The sequence below is a fragment of the Camellia sinensis genome, chromosome 6 (genome assembly GCF_055761805.1).
Source record: "Camellia sinensis isolate YWXY chromosome 6, ASM5576180v1, whole genome shotgun sequence".
In the NCBI taxonomy this organism is placed as follows: domain Eukaryota; kingdom Viridiplantae; phylum Streptophyta; class Magnoliopsida; order Ericales; family Theaceae; genus Camellia; species Camellia sinensis.
This window is the reverse complement of record NC_138966.1, coordinates 45,366,204-45,384,019: the sequence shown is the minus strand read 5'-3', so window position 1 is coordinate 45,384,019 and position 17,816 is coordinate 45,366,204. Positions and strand designations below refer to the sequence as shown.

Below are 17,816 nucleotides of genomic sequence, written 5' to 3'. Positions count from 1 at the left end.
TAGAGGGAATTTGATTTATTGGTTATCTTATTTTTGTATGGAATTTATTACTAGGATTTAGTGAATTGGGTTATCCTGTGGACGCAGTTTAATTGTGTTTTTATTGGCAGTCCCTGGTGAAAGGTATGGAAAAAAATGGGGAATCATCAGAGTTCGACTCTGACGTTTCTGATGCCATCGCTTCTCAGGTAAGTTTATCCATGGAAAATAGAAGCCTTACTAAGGATCCGTTTCGTTTGGTTTATTTTCCTGTAAAATTTGCATCGGTTTTTTCAATTTATTTATTTATATATATGTAGAAAGATTGTATGTGTATATATATATCAAATCATTTTGTTTTCTGGTGGTTGGTTAACATTTGAAATATATTTTTCCAATGCCGAATCTTTCTTTCTTACAAACAACTACTTTAGCTTTCTCAACATCAATAATAGATTTAAATGGTTTCACTGCACTCTTGAGGACTACTATATTTTATTTTATATCTAGAGAAAAAATGTAGAAAATTTAAAAGTACTACGGGCTGTATATTAAAAGTTATACAGCCCACCCCTCTCTCTTCCACCTCCCCTCCCCTCACTCTTCCATTCTCACAAAAGTTCAAAGGTGAATATGTTGCAAAAGTAAGGAGGCGGGACACTTATGATGGAGTAATTTCGATTACTCTTTACAAATAAGTTATTTTATAAAGTTGCCTATTTTCTGGGAACATTTTTGTATTTGTAACTCTTTCAACAATTGAAAACTATGTAAAAAGAAGATTTTTAAGGTTTGTTCAATATAGTACTTGATGAAAGCATTAGTTGGATCAAATAAAATTTATCCTGAACTTTTATTGAGGCATGACTTCAGCTCATGTGCCTTGCATTGGAATTCAAATAGAGACCTGCTTTGGAGTAGGATTAAGCGGCAGACCTGCACTAGTTAGATCCCCCCCCCCTGCGGGGGGGTTCATAATATAACTTAACATATAGAAACATGAAAATCCTGTGTTAACTGTTTGGACCAGGAAGTTATTTTAATGGGGAAAATACTGAAAGGTCACTGCTATTTTAAATCGTGTTCCTAGTGTTGCCATGACAGAATTAAATCTCAAGCATATGAGGTATGTTTCTCTAATTTGACATATTTTTGTGGTAACTGAGAGATATTTTTCTTGGCTACCTTTTTTTGCATGATTATCATAAAGGTGTGTCGGTTAGCAATGGAGGTCCGGCAACTGCCCTCAGCAAGACAGATAACTGTGCTGAATGGAAATTTTGGCCAAATCGGTATATCTCCTCCTAATACTTGAACATCTTGTTAAAATACTCTATTTGGGCTTGTCTTTTTCATATGATAGATAATGATATTTTCTTTCATTTCGTTCTCTACAAAGCCACCAAAGTTCTGTATATCTGCCCTACGGATATTGACACACTGCATTTTGGCTTTTTGATGAGGCGCATTTTTGGTTGATTTTACATCTCCTTTTATCTGTCTCTGTCCAGGTAACATGACCTCTCTTATAGTGCTAGCTGCTGCCGTGGGTGCATTGTGTTATGGATGCATGTGGTGGAAGGTATGGTTATTGGTTAACGATACCCGAGTTTCCCATCATTGCATCTATACTTGTAGCTTTGGCAGTTCTGTAACGCCCCACTTTTTATTTCTCGAAGTCATTACCAAATTCATTAACTTAATTCAAGTTCAGAGATAACATGCGGAAATAAACTCTTTAGTCCCATGAGTAGAAATAAACAACAAGTCTCTCATCCGAATGCAAATTAAATACAACATGAGCATACTGAATAAAATGCCTGAAGGCTTACATCATTAAAGAATCAAGAAGAAGGGTGCAACCCTTTTACATATATGGCATTCCGCCAACACAAAAGAGGCCCCGTGGCCAACAAATAAGAAGATCCAAATCTTGTAGCACATCCTACTTAATACCCGAAAAAGATTCAACAACGTGGGATGAACATATAGTCTAGTAGGGATCTCTACATGATCCTCAACAATAACAACTTACAGATAGCTATGATCATGAATGCTCAATCTCGTACTAGAATAATAATGTGGCTGTTTATACAAAAATATACATAAGTATAAACTTTTCTCAAAACAGTCAATCCATTCAGCGCTATAAGCGATTCATCTTTCATTTCATTTCATTATCCCTTGTTCCCAAGCTTTCATAATAATAACAATTTCTTAGAAAAATCAATTTCTCTAAGCCCATTACCTTTCTCCCATTTTCCATACTTACAACAGATTTTCCCTTTTTCAAAATACACTTTCAAATACCCAATTTTCCTTCATACTTTCCCAAAATCTCACAATGGCATTTTGGTTTGTTTCCAATACATCCATATCTATACATGCATGCCTTCAATAAAAGGGAGATAACAAATCATCAACATGTATAAAATCAACAAATGAGGCGACTCGGCCCTCCAAAACTGTAACCATCACAATCCATGATATACTCAGATACACTGAGACAAAACAATAAAACTCTGCTCTACCGACTATATGCACAGTAAGCCAAGGATACAACTCTCACAACGGTATGCCATTTTACCAGGCACTAGCTGGAAGGGTGTGGTACCTTAGATTCTCAGCGCAGTCAGTTCTCTAGGCGCTAGCTGGAAGGTAACGGTACCTCTGATTATAAGCGCTGGGTATAACATCAATAATCACAATACAACAGAGTATAACCAACAAGTGTAATACATACACATAACCTATCAAGATACATAAGCAATGTGTTAAAGTATATGAACACATACGTATGTGTGGAATACATCCCCTATCTCCTCCCACACACTGGAGTCCATCCCCTATCTCTTCCCTAACAATTATACATATATAATGTATCATAGCACTTCATTACATACAATGTTCAATCAACACAGGTGTAATGCATACACGACAATTCAACACAACCATGTCATCCTCCACCGATGACCAAGGACAAAACCTCTAGATGCATGATTTTAATACATCTATTATAAAGACTCAACTCTCATGAGATCTTAAACCCAACAACGACACTAGTACGGTAGGTAAGGGTAAAACCCCCAAATGTGTGTATTCAACACTCATGATACAACAATTCAATTCTCATATTCATTTTCTAAAACTCACATAGAGTTAAAATTACATTACCCATTTCCAAGATCAAATTCCAGGATTTTCCAATTCCAAAACCCTTTTTCATTTCACAAAACCAATTCCATTCATTATAAAGCCAAAACCTGACTCGATTCAATACATTCATATCCAAAACAACCCCAAAGTCATAGTTAATCCCTTAGGCATTAATACCTTCACCCAACTCATATTAACAATAGAGACTTATAAACATTAATCAACCACCCTCCATTTTAATTACCAAATCAAAACATAATTTAGGGCTTTTTCCTCTTTCCACAATAACATGCTAATTTACACTCCAATTAGCCTAAAGAACTATCAATGATAAAATAATCATTCTCAAACAACCAACCCTAGGTTCCCTCACATGGTTTTCAAAGAAATTCAACATGATATGATTTTCATGCAGTACAAAACTACCACAGGTCTATCTATAGACGGAGTATTGCAAAAGAACAAGGAGAATCCCTACCTCAAATTCGGAGCTCAAATGGAGAAGATGATGAAAACTCAAAGTGCTCCAAATCTCAAGATTTTCGGATAGAAATGTAGCCCAAGCCAAGCTCTACACTTTTTACAAAGACACCAAGGTAGGAGATCACTCAAACTAGATCAAACCCTAGTGAGAAGTTGTGTTTTAGAGATAGAGGCTCTCCAATGGAGGTTTTGAAAAGTAAGAGAGAGAAAAGGAGTTGAAAAAGTGATCCAAAAAGTCAAACTTCGGACTGATATACAAGTCGCCTCGCTCGAGCGTGGAACTCCCCCCTCGAGCGTCAGACACAGACTCACGCTCGAGCGTCAAAAGCACCACTCAAGCGCCGGATGCACACTTCCAGAAGTTTTGCAGACCATGGTCCCCGCTCGAGCATCAGACTCCCCGCTCGAGCGAAGGAACAAAAACAAAAGGTCCCGCTCGAGCATACGACGACCTGCAGAGACAAAAATACTAGGAGATGAATATTCACGCTCGAGCGTCAAAACCCCCGCTCGAGCGGAGAAGCAACAGCAAAGGGCCCGCTCGAGCGTCAAAAGCCTCGCTCGAGGGTGAAGGCCAAAATCTGGGCAACAACCTTTGGTTTCTAAACACAACCAACCTGTTCCAAACCTACCCAACATAACCCAAGACTCAAATACAATGAGTAAAGGATGGAAATGAGAATACGACAACAACACCTCTATGGAACCGAGTCCGGAATACAATAAAATAAAGAAAGGGAAAACCGGGATCGCTTTAGTTCCCTCATATGCTAAATATTTCTTTAGTTCCATTTTTCTTTTCCCTCTTATTTTTTAATAATGCAATTGTCATTGTCAAAAGGGGGACCACATTGTCACCAGATTTTATTTTTCAATACTGTGATTAATTGCATTTTTTTTTGCAAGAAACTAATCTTTCAATTGTTACATTTTTAGGGTCTTACCTTCTCAGATCTTATGTATGTAACAAAGTGTAATATGGCAAATGCTATCTCAAACTTGACAAAACATCTGGAGAGTGTGTCTGAGGCTCCTGCTGTAAGTTTCAATTTCTCATCAATCTTTCTTTTCTTTTCTTTTTTTTTCTTTTTTTTTTTTTTGAGTTTTGAGTATATGTTTTTTCTATTTTACATCCTTATATTTCATAGACATTTATGGAGTTCATATCCAGTTTTTTCCTTATTGTTATTTAATATATATATATATATATATTTTGGATGTGGCAACAAAGAGGCACTTGACACAGCGAATTAAGAACTTGGATGGAAAACTTGGCGAGCAAGTGGAAATATCAAAGTTAATTAAGAATGAGGTACATTCAGGAACGGGTTATTTCCCTTAGGATATACTGCATAGCATAGAATAGAGTATTTGAAATGTGACTTTTGACTTTTTGAGTGGGACTGGGAGAAATAATTTGGGCCAGCTTTGATGAATTATAAGGAGGCAAATCAATGAATCTGATTATGATTTAAAAATGATCCAGTAATAGCATAAAAAGAAGTTCTAACTTGTGTAACAGGTTACTGATGTTCGTGGTGATCTTTCTCAAATTGGCTTTGACTTGGACGCACTACAGAGAATGGTTTCTGGCTTGGTGAGTTTTGTCTCAAAATTTTTTAAATTTCATACCTTATGTGATTTTAGTATAGCTGTTATAGGATAAGGCTTCTGGTTTTTGATGAGTTTTATACCATCTCATTTAACATCCACAAACAATTACATTAAATATAAAGATATTTGATTAAGAGAAGGCTAAAGCAGGGGTAAGACATTTTACTGAAAGGAATGAATTCATAAAAGCTAAGGCTTTTACATTGAATAAACAATTGAAACTTAGAGAAAATTATGTTAGCCAAATTATGTCTTCTTTAAGAATGATCATATTCTTTGATTGTTACAAGTTTCTTTTTCGATATGTTCGAAGAAGGTTGTCTTCTCAGATAACATCAACTACATAAACTCGTCTTATAGTTGAATTGTAGCACAAAATTAGATCCTAGAAATAGTGCTGAAATTTTTTATTGATTCTGCCGAGCTATGAAGCACGGACACGGATACAGACACGAACACGGACACAGACACAGACACGGGATATGGCAATTTCTAAAAAATGGGGACATGGACACGACAAATTTTTATTTTAATAAATATTTTTATTTTAATATACATTAATTATTTTATTTTTTAAATAATGTGTTTTTGATAAATTTTCATTTTATTTTATTTTATATACATTTATTTTTTTTCATTAATATGTATAAGTAAGTAATATATACTTATAAAATAATATGATTTTATTAATATTATTAATATTAATATGATTTTATATATATTATCTTATATATGCCTATATATATATATATATATAATATAAGAGATAAGAAAGAAAGCTAGACAGAGCCAACAAAGAGAGAGACAGAGCGAGAGGGAGAGACAAAGACGCAAGACAAAGAGACAGATGTGAGCGAGAGAGAGAGAGAAGACAAGTCGAAGGTTTGTCTTCTCAACTGGATGTTCGACGACGAATACAACTGGAGTCGAAGGCTCGATCGATGCTTCGAGTCAACTGGATGTTCGACGACGATGACGAAGGTTCGATCGATACTTCGAGTCAACTGGATGTTCGATGACGACGACGACTGGAGTCGAAGTTTTGTCTTCTCACTCTCTTCCTTCAAACTCTCTCTTCTCTGCCTCTCTCTCCTCGCCGTGTCTAGATTTGGACACCCGCGTGTCCCCCAGCGTGTCCCATACAAAAAAATAATTAAATTAAAGGGACACGCCAGGGACACGCCAGATGGCGTGTCCCGTACGTGTCCCCATGTCCCTGGCATGTCCCTGTGTCTGATACCACCACGGCGCTGATTTTGCGGTGTCCATGCTTCATAGTTACTAAGTGGAATGATTGGCTGAAATTAACTACGACAGTGTGAACCATGTTTATTGAACAGTTGGTTTCTAGCTGGTGTGGATTGGATTTTCTAACAAGAAATTTGATTCGTAGCTTTATTTGACTTCAGGGTTGTAGAACTGTTCGCCGCATTATGTTGGGCTCTAGAGGAACACTAAATAACCCTTTGATGACTCCATCGGAAGAGCTGTTTGCTTTGAATTGTAAACCTAAGCAATACTCTGAATTTTCAAAATTTTCAAAATTTTCATTGAAACAACCGTTGTCATGTTTAGAAGGACTGAGCTTGACATACTGAATGAATTTTTAGCAACTAAAACAAAGTGCATGGAATGCTAATTTTGAACGGCTTCGTTGGTTTGGAAGTTGGTATCAAAGTTGTCTTATTGCTTTAGTAAAACATTTTGGCATGGAAGTTTTCTTGTGTGTTATTTAAAAAAAATTATATGAACTCCTTTCTTGTTGATTCATTCATTTGCTTATTTATGTATTTAATTTTTTTTGTAGGATGGAAAGATATGTTCACTGGAAGACAAACAGGTAAAACAGTGGGAAGCTTCAACACAACTGTTGCCATGTTTTCATTGAAACAATTTTGTCAATCATGTTTTTTGTGTCATTTTCATTTTTTACTTTTTAGAATAAAATATAGTTTAAAAGATGATGCAAAACAGGCCCAAACCATAATTCATAAAAGGTGTGATGATATCGAAACAACTTTGTTTTTAATATAAATGCATCTAAAATCCCCTCTCCCAGTGATCATGTCCACATTCCTTGTGTGTCTCCATATTTCGTAGCCCTTGATATAATTAAATATGTAGGAATTGGAAATTATATATTGGTATTGTTGGCTGGCACATGCTGTAATTTGGCATTAAAACAGAAATATAAAGAAAAAAATTCGCAGATGGAGTATGGCATATGGCAAGTATTATGCTTTCGATTATTTCATGTTGTTATTGTATGTTAATTCATTGTTCTGAATAGGAGACCATCATTTTTATTCCTTGCGCATGCGCGAACATCTATTTGCAGATGTGTGTTTCCTTTTTGGATGAGTTGATTGTCTTTAGTGAAGGTAATAGAACAAATAAAGAGATGGAAGAAAATAAATAAGGAACTGAGTGGCAGCAAATTAAATTGGTGCAATTTGGTCCTCGAAAAGTAAGAGTGCATGGTATTGATTGAGTTGGGGAACAACAAAGTCTGTGCTAGAAATAGAGCACTGTTTCTGTTTAGGGCTTCAAAACCTTCCTGTGGATTCTTTGATTTCTTAGCCAACTATCAGATACTTGGGTCTAGAGATCATAAAGTACCTAAAAACAACTCGAACGATGCTTATGGTTCCCCTTTTTTTTCCCCCAATGATTTTCCATTGCATTGATTATTAATTGTTTTTATTTTTTATCTTTTGTTCTTTTCTTTTTTGTATGCTTGAGGATGTTCTTACATAATTTGGAAACAGGACCTTGCAAATCTTGTTGTGTTATACCTGTGCAACTTTGTTGATGGAAGAAAAGTGAAAATGCCGGAAGTTCTTCAGGTTTGCACAATTGCTTATGCAAGTTTTAAATTTGCACTGTTTTTGGTTCCTTTGGTTTATTTCTGCTGTACAAAGGTTGTGACCATTTGGGTCTTTTTATGAATATATATTTACATTTTCAGGAAAAAAAGAGTTAAATTCACACCAACCTCTTAGTTGAATTGACTTTTCATAGAATTTTTCCAAGTGGGTCCTCCATGTAGCTCGACAAATTTGTATTTTGGATACTTTTTAGTGACAGGAGAGCATAGTGGCTATCTTTTAATGTAATTTTATGTAGTCTTTAAACAAATTTACATCAAGTTACCCACAACTATGGCAATATCATTTTTGCATCATTAATCTAGAACATACATCTATTTTGTGGTGTGGACCAAGCCCTATGTCTTCCACTGGGCATATCTCCATATAAATTTCCTCAAAATTTGTGTCAGTGTCTACATTTTCTTCATGACTGAGATTTGGTTCTCCCTTTGGCCAGTTTCTAAATAGATGCTCTTTATAATATTGCATGTTTTTTTTCTTTTTTTGCAGGAACAACTCAAGCTTTCTGGGAAGCCCCATGGTTATCTCAATTCTTCTGAACCTCCAAGCCTAATGGTTTCTTTCTTACTCTCTAAACATTGTTTGTTACTCAATTTTTGTCAGACAATCTAATTATTTGACAATAAATAGTTCTCAATTTCTCTTGATTCTCTTGTTGATTATATCTTCGTAAACATAATATTGCATTAGCTTTACATAGCTTTACAATTCTGGAGAATGTAAACACATGTAAACACTTCAGTCAAAATGATGTGGCGTTACTTTTCTTTCTTTAGGGTCTCAAGGAGATAGCGGATTCTTTAGTGTCGGAAAATGCCAATAGGTTTATAACTGATGGTACTATGCAAGAAGGTATTGAGAGGTTGGATGACCGGCCCAGGACCTTGATGAGGTATGAATTGGAATCATTAACATTGTTGTCAAGTTGTGAATTGTATCGATAATCGTTTTCATGAAATAGTGAATTGTAAAATTCTGTTTATTTAGCAAAATATATAATTTTATGTATGTATATACATGTAAAATACACAATTGTGTTTAAAGTGTAATAAATATCAATATAATTAAATTTTATATAACATATAAGATCAAATATATCAATATAATTACTTGATCTCTTTTTATATTGTGAAAACGATGTCATTTCATACACATAGAATAGTCGCTTTATCGTAGTGAATCACAATTGAATTGTAAGATTCACTCAATTTAAGATTCAATTGCATGAATTGAATCATTTTGCTTGAAACTTGTAGTGAAGCATACGAATCAAATCATGAATAGTAAGATTCTAACAACCATGATTGGAATATGATTCTTAATATGGGATTGCATTCTTCTAAAAGTGCACGTTTCTTATGCCAATTGCCTAATTATCTTACACATTGAATTTTCATAGATGATTCTACAGATTTTGTATAAGAAAGTAATTAAGCGACAAGAGTGCGCTGCTTTAGGCTTAATCAGTGCATCTGAAACCTTGTGTGTCCCCCCCTTCCTGGGCATGTTGAGCTTCTTCCATTTTAAGCATTTGCATAATGGTCTAAAATTTTCGATTATCTATGTTGACAGTTGATCTGATATTTACAGGACGGCTTCGACCAAGTGTTGATTCAAATGTTTTGTAAAGACCATTTTCAGCGTGCCCTTGGAAGAATCATCATGAATGTTCAATAAGAAGCATTGTCGATCATATATATATTTACACTGTTAATTTTTTTTTATTGTTTCAAACCTAAGTATGGAGTGGTTGTTTTGTTAGTCGTGATTTCTTGTCCATGTACTTGTGTGACTGGTTCTCTTATATTGTTCAAGTTTGATCTACATGTTGAACATTAAGTGCGCTCTCTCTCTCTCTCTCTCTCTCTCTCTCTCTCTCTCTCTCTTATACACATTATGAAATGTTCTCTTATATTGTTCAATTTGTTGGGGATTTTTTTGTTGCATTTGGGTTTCCTTGAAACTAATGTATTCTGTATCAGTGATGGTGGTTGATGACGGTAGTGGTGGTGGTGGTGGTGGGATGGTGATGGTGGCACCAACCTAGTTGACGCAGTGGTGGGTGCACTACTGGAAATAGGGGATATGGTGGTTTTTTCAACGACGTTTTTTTAATCGTCACTATTGTTAACATTTAATGGCGTTTTATAAACGCCGTATATTCTTTTAAACAAAACAATACCGTTTTATAATAGGAGGCGTTTTTAAACGCCTCCAAATGCGGTAGCCACACACGCCTTTCGAAACCTCATTTTGAATCTGAGCCTTCTCTCTCAACCCTTATATGCACCCATCTCTCTCTCTCACTTAACCCTCTCTAAGCTCCATTGAAGATTCAGATTGTCAAAGCTCCATCAAAGCGATCTAAGCTCCTTCGAAGATTCAGATAGAGATTCAGAGATTCAGTGATTTCCAAAAGCTCAGATCTGAACTCTGACCCCTCGATTACTCGCATTTCATGCTCCAATGGAGCGAATAGTCTACTTTGTTTCTAAACTTTAATCGGTACTCTCTTTCTCTCTCTACATGAAGCTACATAAATAGAAAGTTTCATTTTCAAGATTTCATAGAAATCATCTACATGAAGCTAATATAAACATGATGGAAAATTTAGAGTTATATTTTATGCTAATCTGCTAATCTGGTGCATTTTGCTAATCTTGCGCCTTTGTATCTGTGTGCTGCTCTGGTGTACCTGTGCTCTGTTCTGCTGTATATGTGTTCTGGTATGCTGTTACATTGGTGTAGCACTGCTGTCTTGTTAGCTGCTATTTTTTGCTATTTTATTTTTGTGTTTTGTGTTTGGTTGGTGGGAAAAAGTAGGAAAGTGAAAGAAAGTGAAAGGAAAACTGCGAATTGGGAATTGTGTTGACTGTTATGTGTATGAAATGTTTTTTTTTTTGATACTCTAATTGTTTGTTTCAAATTGGACTTCACAGTTTTTTTTTTATTAGTGAAATACCACTGTTGTATCGGTTTAGAAATATTTGAACTAGAAAAAAATTTGAGAATTAGAGCTTTTTTCCCTGATTTTTTGTTTCAATTTTAATTTTGTAGATGCTGATTGCTGAAGTGATCTATATATATTATATAATTTAATTATTTTGATTGGGGTGTTTGAATTTAAAATATTAGAAATTGAAGCATTTTGAGAAATGTTGAGAATTGAGAAATAAAAGTAGTTTCTTAGGGCAATTTGGGATTGGATAAAACATTGAGACAACTTCACCTTTTGATTCACACCAAATAGGTGTTCTGGCTGTAATAAATCTTGATATAGATAAAGAAAATGTATAGAATATGATCATGAACAGTTTGCTAGATTTTTGAGATTGGCATGTCAAGGCAATAAAATATAATTGTTACATTGGGATTTCTTGGGTTTAAGTTTGAGCTATATGTGGTGTTTACTGCTTGGTATGTGGGGTCTGCCCATGTGATGGCTGGACAACCACCACCCAAGTTGTTCTTCACCGACAAAGAAATTAATGAAAGTAAAAGGTGAGGAAGAAACAATAAAGAAAAGGATGAGAAACATCTCAAGGGTGTCAACAAGAGAAACAAAATAAATACATAAAATATTACAAGGATGATGTGGCTATCTCATTCTTGTAAATAAAAATCATCATGATGGGTGTTTTGTGAAAGGTCTTTATTGAACCTTATGAAGCACGTGCACATCAATATGAGAAACTTCTCAAGGGTGTCTTGTTAGCTGCTGTTTTTTGCTTGATCTGTTATAGTGTTGCTGTGTATCTGTTGGTTCCTCACCAACAGATTCTTGGAGGGTTACACATTGGTGTATATATAATTATGTATAAAATATAATTTGAGAGAGTGTAGGACACAATTAACTTCATTTGGAGAGTATGGTGCTATGTTACAATTCTAGTGGGTCGAAAATATAGGACAAAATATAAAAATTAATCTCATGCGCTATATCATATCTCAAGTTCTTTTTTTGTATATTAGTCTAATAAGTTGTTCACACATTGGCCTTATTAGGGCTTAGACAGATTAGGTCTTCGAACAAAACTAAAAACTGAACAAATCATATAAAATAATATTTGATCATTCACATCAAATGGTGGTATCCTTCCTACATTAGATAATTATACTCTGATTGCTCCACTTATCAAATGGTGAGACCTTTCTTACAATAAACAAATACACTCAGAATTATAATTGCTCTCGTGGCCTAGGATTATAATTGCTCTTGGTTGGACAGAGTATGAACAATAGAAAAATGGTAGGAATGAATGGTAAAAGAGTAACGGTTAGTCATAGAATTCGATGGCTAATTATATTATTGCATTTCTAAGTGTTAACGGTTATCTCTCCACAGGCAGAGAATGCTGTTGTCTCATAGGAGCAGGTAATTTTTTCATTGCCTATACATTTGGTATCTAATGTAGTTGAAGTTGGAAAGCATAGAAACTAATATGGCAATCTCTTATTCAGGTTTTTGTCAGAAAAGTTATTAAGCTACATGATAAGTATATGGCATATGTGAATGATTATTTTGCAAACCACACTCTATTTCACATGGTTTGTTTTGGAGAGTTGTGTTTCATGGTTCGGGTCCTTTGCTGATAATTATACATTTATATTTATAAAGTTAACCTTATTGGTTCTTCCGTAGGCCCTGAAAGAGGCTTTTATGGTTTTCTGCAACAAACAAGTTTCTGGCTGCTCTAGTGCAGAGCTGCTGGTTTTATTCTGTGGTCTTTCTTTCTTCCTCTTCCCTCACAGTTCTTCTAGTTCTTTCCCTAATATTGTGTACAGCGTGACAAATATCTAATTGCCAACCTAGTGCATTTTTCACTACTTAAATTATAATCACATGTACCCCTCACGAATAATTCCAGAACAATATCTATGTTTTGACTATTTTGCTTCGTAGGCTATATGTGTCAGGGTATCAGTTGAACCGAAGAAGGCAATTCGAAAGCTCCCTAGAGTCCAACATCTCTATGCCCGATTGACAGGGGGGTTGAGAAGTGAAGATGATGAGGTAAAGTTCAACATGTCAAATAACTAAGTTTAGCTTTTATTTTAATAAATAAGATTTCCAGTTCAGAATTTTATCTGTACAGTCTTCTATATCGGAAACCTGTTACGTAACCATCTAAAATTGTCTTCCTGAACCATTATATTGTGAACATTCATGTTGTTTTATATGTGGGTGTGTATATATATAATTATTTGACTTTAGATTTTGAATGTTTCATATGTTGATAATGAATGTCTAGTTGCTTAGTTTCTTTTACATGAGTTTCCTTTGTTACCAGTTTGAGGTATTGTCTTCCCTCCATCTGACTCCAGCAGTTTGTGGGTTTCCTACAGAAGAGGCACGTGTTCTAATTGCAGAAACTGGTACGTGTATATTGCTATATCATTTCTGCTTTGCAATCTGTGTTTTGTGGCCTGTTTACATCGACGTGAAATTTTTAAGATAAGATATAATTCAATTCTTGACTAAAGTTGAACAAGAAAGGAATCAATGATCTAAAGAAAGTATACATACTTATCTTGCCTAGATGGAATCATATATCATGATTTACACTTCCCTGTAAAGCTTATGTGTTTACTGTCCATTTAGTGCAACTTGTCTAATTTGAAGTACATATAACAGTGATAAGAATTGCACTATTAATGAATTCAATCTTTACTCTATAACACTAGATTTAGCCTGACTAACATTGGTCATATTATTGTCCTTATGGTTTTGGTTCCACTTCCTGATGTGTTTTGGCAAAAGACCTCTGGTTTATTTTCAGTAATGATGCTCAATTCCTAACTGATGTAGCAGTGGATGGACTTGTATCAAGTCATAGACAAAGAAATTTAAAGTGGTATCTGAATTTTTACTTGACATAGACAAAGAAATTTAGGTCAACACTTTGAAGATGGAATGTTGAGTAATCTAAAATTTATGAATGTTACAAGCAAAACTAGTTCAGGTTGTAAGCTGCCATACTTTCAAGCATAATCTCATATAACTATTTATTATTATTATTATTATTATTATTATTATTATTTTCTCTTACGATGCAGTTTCCAGTTGATATAAATGATGCGGAGCTTGGAGAGCGTATTGTCCAGCACTTGGCTGCTGGTGCTACAATGGGAAGGGCCCACCACCACATTGCTCGGAGGGATGGCCCAAGGAGTCAGTCATCTGTTCATGGTCGTCCGCAGTTCGTGGTGTTTTCCTCTCATCCTAATTCACCTCCTGCTTATCTGGCACCTGTAAGAGGGAAATTTGAACCAGCTACTATAACTGTAGCTAGTCCATCTGTTCCACTTGCTGGTGGGGATGAACCATAGCAACATAGGCACCGGCTTCATTCTGTTCAAACTAATCAATTTTCCTCCTCATCCTCTAGATCTACTATGATACTGGGAAATTGACAAGGAATATCTATTCATAATCGGTAGTGATAATTAGCTGAATTTGTTGTTTTATTATTTACTATATTCTCATTATTTTGTGAATAAGTTTTCTGATGCATTTCTAAACAAGTTTTCTAAGCCAGAGTCTAAGTGTGCTTCTTTTTTACTTCTACAGAGGTCTGGTCCACGAAAGATGATTGTTTCAGGTGGAATATGGTAAATTTCATTCGACTTTTGCCATAGGACTTAATAGAAAACGGGATCCAAAGCAACTAATGGAGAAATGAGGTTTTTGTGAACAAATGCATGTAAAAACAATAATATGCACAACGCACTTCGAGTATGATTTGAACTGGTTAGTAATATGAACTAGGATGGCCACTCTATGTAGGCAGAGAACCACTGACTTGGTCAGATATGGTCATCCATGGGATGTTTTGAGTGGACTTTGTTTACCACTGTATGACCAGTCAGGAGTGTATGCAGTTTAGGAACTTTAGACAGAGTGGTTCACCAGCTGGGTTAGCCAACCACAGAATTAGATGCATCACTTTTGTGAGTTAAAAAATAAAAAATAAAATACCTTTGGAAAGTGAAATTGGTTGGCGATTTTAACAGAACGCAATCAATGGTTAAGTTGATAGAGGCACCTTTTGGAGACAACGGTTTCATATGCTGAAACAATCGCACGTATAGTTGAGAGCCTATACTAAACATCAGTATTTCATAGAGTTCCAGGAGGCTTGAGTCCTTGAGTGTTTGATTTCTTAGTCTTTTAACTTTTTGATTTTTACCCTTAGGTATTCAAATGCAATGGCTGCATTCAGATTCACTTTTGCATTGGATGGCATGAGCATCATCTAGGATCCTTAATTTCTTGTAATACTTTGATATTCCATTTTATAGCTCCATACTATATGTGGATTGGGAAACATAAGTATGGAGGTGCTGTTTGGTTTGTATGCCTTTTTGTTGGGTTTTGGGTTTCATTTTTCTTATATATTTGTTGGAGCTCTATTCTTCACTTATGTTTTCCTATTCTTATCTTCTTCTTCTTGGTTTCCGGTATGCTCAATATTGTTCAGACGATCTGCCTCTATGGGGTATGTATTAACAAATGATTATTAAATGGTTGGCTCTTGTTCTTATTCATTAACTTTAGTTTTTGGTTCATAGATGTTTGCAACCATTCCATGAGCTGTAGAGCTACTTTTGGGTTTTATTATAGGCAAACGATTTTAATTTCCTTCTCTTCTTTTTCTCACTTGTTAATGTCTCGTGTTTTTTTTTTTGACCATATAGCTTTATTTTGGAATGTGAACACAAACTTGTCCAATTAATATTATCACGGGATTGATACCTTGATCAGACTACATCCCGGGCCAGCCATAGGCCTTAGCGGCTGACCAGGAAAGGGATCAGAGTGGGCAGCTCTTTTCTGACAAAGGTAAATTGAAAACAAAGAAGAATGAGTATATTCTCTCTTCTTTTCCTACTAGAATGAATAGAGGGTCCATTACTACGTACATTCCTAATGATCTGTCTCTGTTTTCACATGTAAAGGATGCTGGCGAAGGGAGTTAAGGAAGGGAGATGGTCACAAAAATTTGTTTCTCAGTGTGTTGTCTCAAACATTTTTAATTTTTTGTTTATCTATCCTTTTTGCACTCTTGTATCATAAGAATGCCCTCATGAATCCATTGGTTATAAATTTGCAGTGCACTCTCTTATTATTATCTTCCTACTGTCCTAATACAATGGTGTTAGGTTTTATTCTTGGCAATCCCGTTTGACAAAACTCCTTTCAGTTGTATTTGTTTTCGCACTTTTTATTTCAGTGAGGCTATGAGTGTTTAGATGCGAATCCAACCTGAATTGTGCTTTTCAGAGAAGTTTGTGATGCCAATGCTTTCAATATTGCCACTTCGCATTCAAAGTTGCCTATCCGCTCGAGCGGACATACCCGCGCTCGAGCGGAGAATCCCTGGTTCCAGCAGTTTTGGTCACCTGCAAAAGTACTGAGATGTGTGATTTCGCGCTCGAGCGGGCTTTTTGGCGCTCGAGCGGACCTCTGTTATATCACGCGCATATATTTGCTGAAGACGCTCGAGCGGGCTGTTAGGCGCTCGAGCGGAGATCGCGGGACAGATTCTATAAATTCGCGTGTTGGGTCAGTTTTTAGGATTACTACTCCAGATCTTCTTTTTGGTTTCTAGGGTTTATATCTGGGGATACTTTGTGAGTTTTCTTTGATGTTTTATTGAGTATTCAACTCATGGTTTAAAGAGAGTACATCAAAGGCTGTGTTTTGTTCTACAAAAGAGAGAGTTGTTCTTCGGTGGATTCTGAAGAATTCGAGCCTGAAGCTTTCGAGCCTGAAGCTTTGGTGGATTCCGGGGTGGCTCATCGTAAAGACAATTCCAAGGTGAAGACGGGTTGGAAGAGGCACATAGAGGTTGGTTCAATTAGGCGTGGATTCGCTAGGTAATTGAGAGTATACCTGTGTAATTCCTTTAAATCTTCTTAGTGGATTGTTTTGTGGCTGTTGCCCGTGGTTTTTGATCACAGTTGGAGGTGTCCAATTGTGGTTTTTTCCACATAAAATCGTTGTGTCTCTTTGTCTTGATTGTTTGATTGGGATTGTTATATTCTGCTTAAAATTGATACATAATCACAAATCAACATCTAGGGGATTTCTAGATTTTTCAATTGGTATCAGAGCAGGTCGTTCTATTTTTTTAAAAAAAATTCTTTTAGAACGAGATCTTGTTTTATTTGTGATAATGGATACAATTCGTGAAGGAAATTCTATGGTTCGACCACCCTTACTTGACGGATCCAATTGTTCTTTTTGGAAAGCTCGGATGAGATCTTTTTTAAAATCTATTAATGAAAAAGTTTGGCAATCCGTCATGAATGGGTGGACTGAACCAACAATTATCGTTGATGGAGTTACAATCCCCAAACCAATTGATAAGTGGGACACAACTGATTACCAAAATAGTAGCTGGAATAGTAAAGCTATCAATTCTCTCTTTTGCGCTGTCACACCTGAAGAATTTAGTCGTATTTGTAATTGTGAAGTCGCAAAAGAGGCTTGGGATATCTTACAAACTATTCATGAGGGCACTCCTTCTGTGAAACGTTCAAAACTTCAAAGGCTCACATCTAGTTTCGAAAACCTTTCAATGAAAGATAGTGAGACCTTTAATGAATTTTATGCGAAGTTGAGTGACATTGTAAATTCCAACTTCAATTTAGGTGAAAAAATTCCAGAATCCAAAGTTGTGGGAAAAA

The 17,816-nt window shown here is 35.6% G+C and overlaps 1 protein-coding gene and 1 long non-coding RNA gene across 2 annotated transcripts in view; both read left to right on the top strand.

Annotated features, from left to right (window-relative positions):
- Window positions 1-1,168: 1,168 nt before the first annotated feature.
- LOC145792647 (uncharacterized) lies at window positions 1,169-4,660 on the top strand. The gene is made up of 3 exons (XR_014332327.1): window positions 1,169-1,271; window positions 1,491-1,561; window positions 4,555-4,660. It is a non-coding gene; the product is annotated as an uncharacterized LOC145792647 (long non-coding RNA).
- A 185-nt stretch (window positions 4,661-4,845) lies between these two features.
- LOC145792645 (uncharacterized) overlaps window positions 4,846-17,816 on the top strand; it is a 205,404-nt gene continuing 192,433 nt past the window's right edge. The window contains exons 1-6 of the mRNA XM_082873771.1: window positions 4,846-4,930; window positions 5,141-5,215; window positions 7,040-7,072; window positions 8,001-8,078; window positions 8,613-8,678; window positions 8,900-9,015. Coding sequence (XP_082729897.1) covers window positions 5,201-5,215; window positions 7,040-7,072; window positions 8,001-8,078; window positions 8,613-8,678; window positions 8,900-9,015 — 308 coding nt within the window. The 5' untranslated portion in view covers window positions 4,846-4,930; window positions 5,141-5,200. The remainder of the gene's footprint in view (window positions 4,931-5,140; window positions 5,216-7,039; window positions 7,073-8,000; window positions 8,079-8,612; window positions 8,679-8,899; window positions 9,016-17,816) is intronic.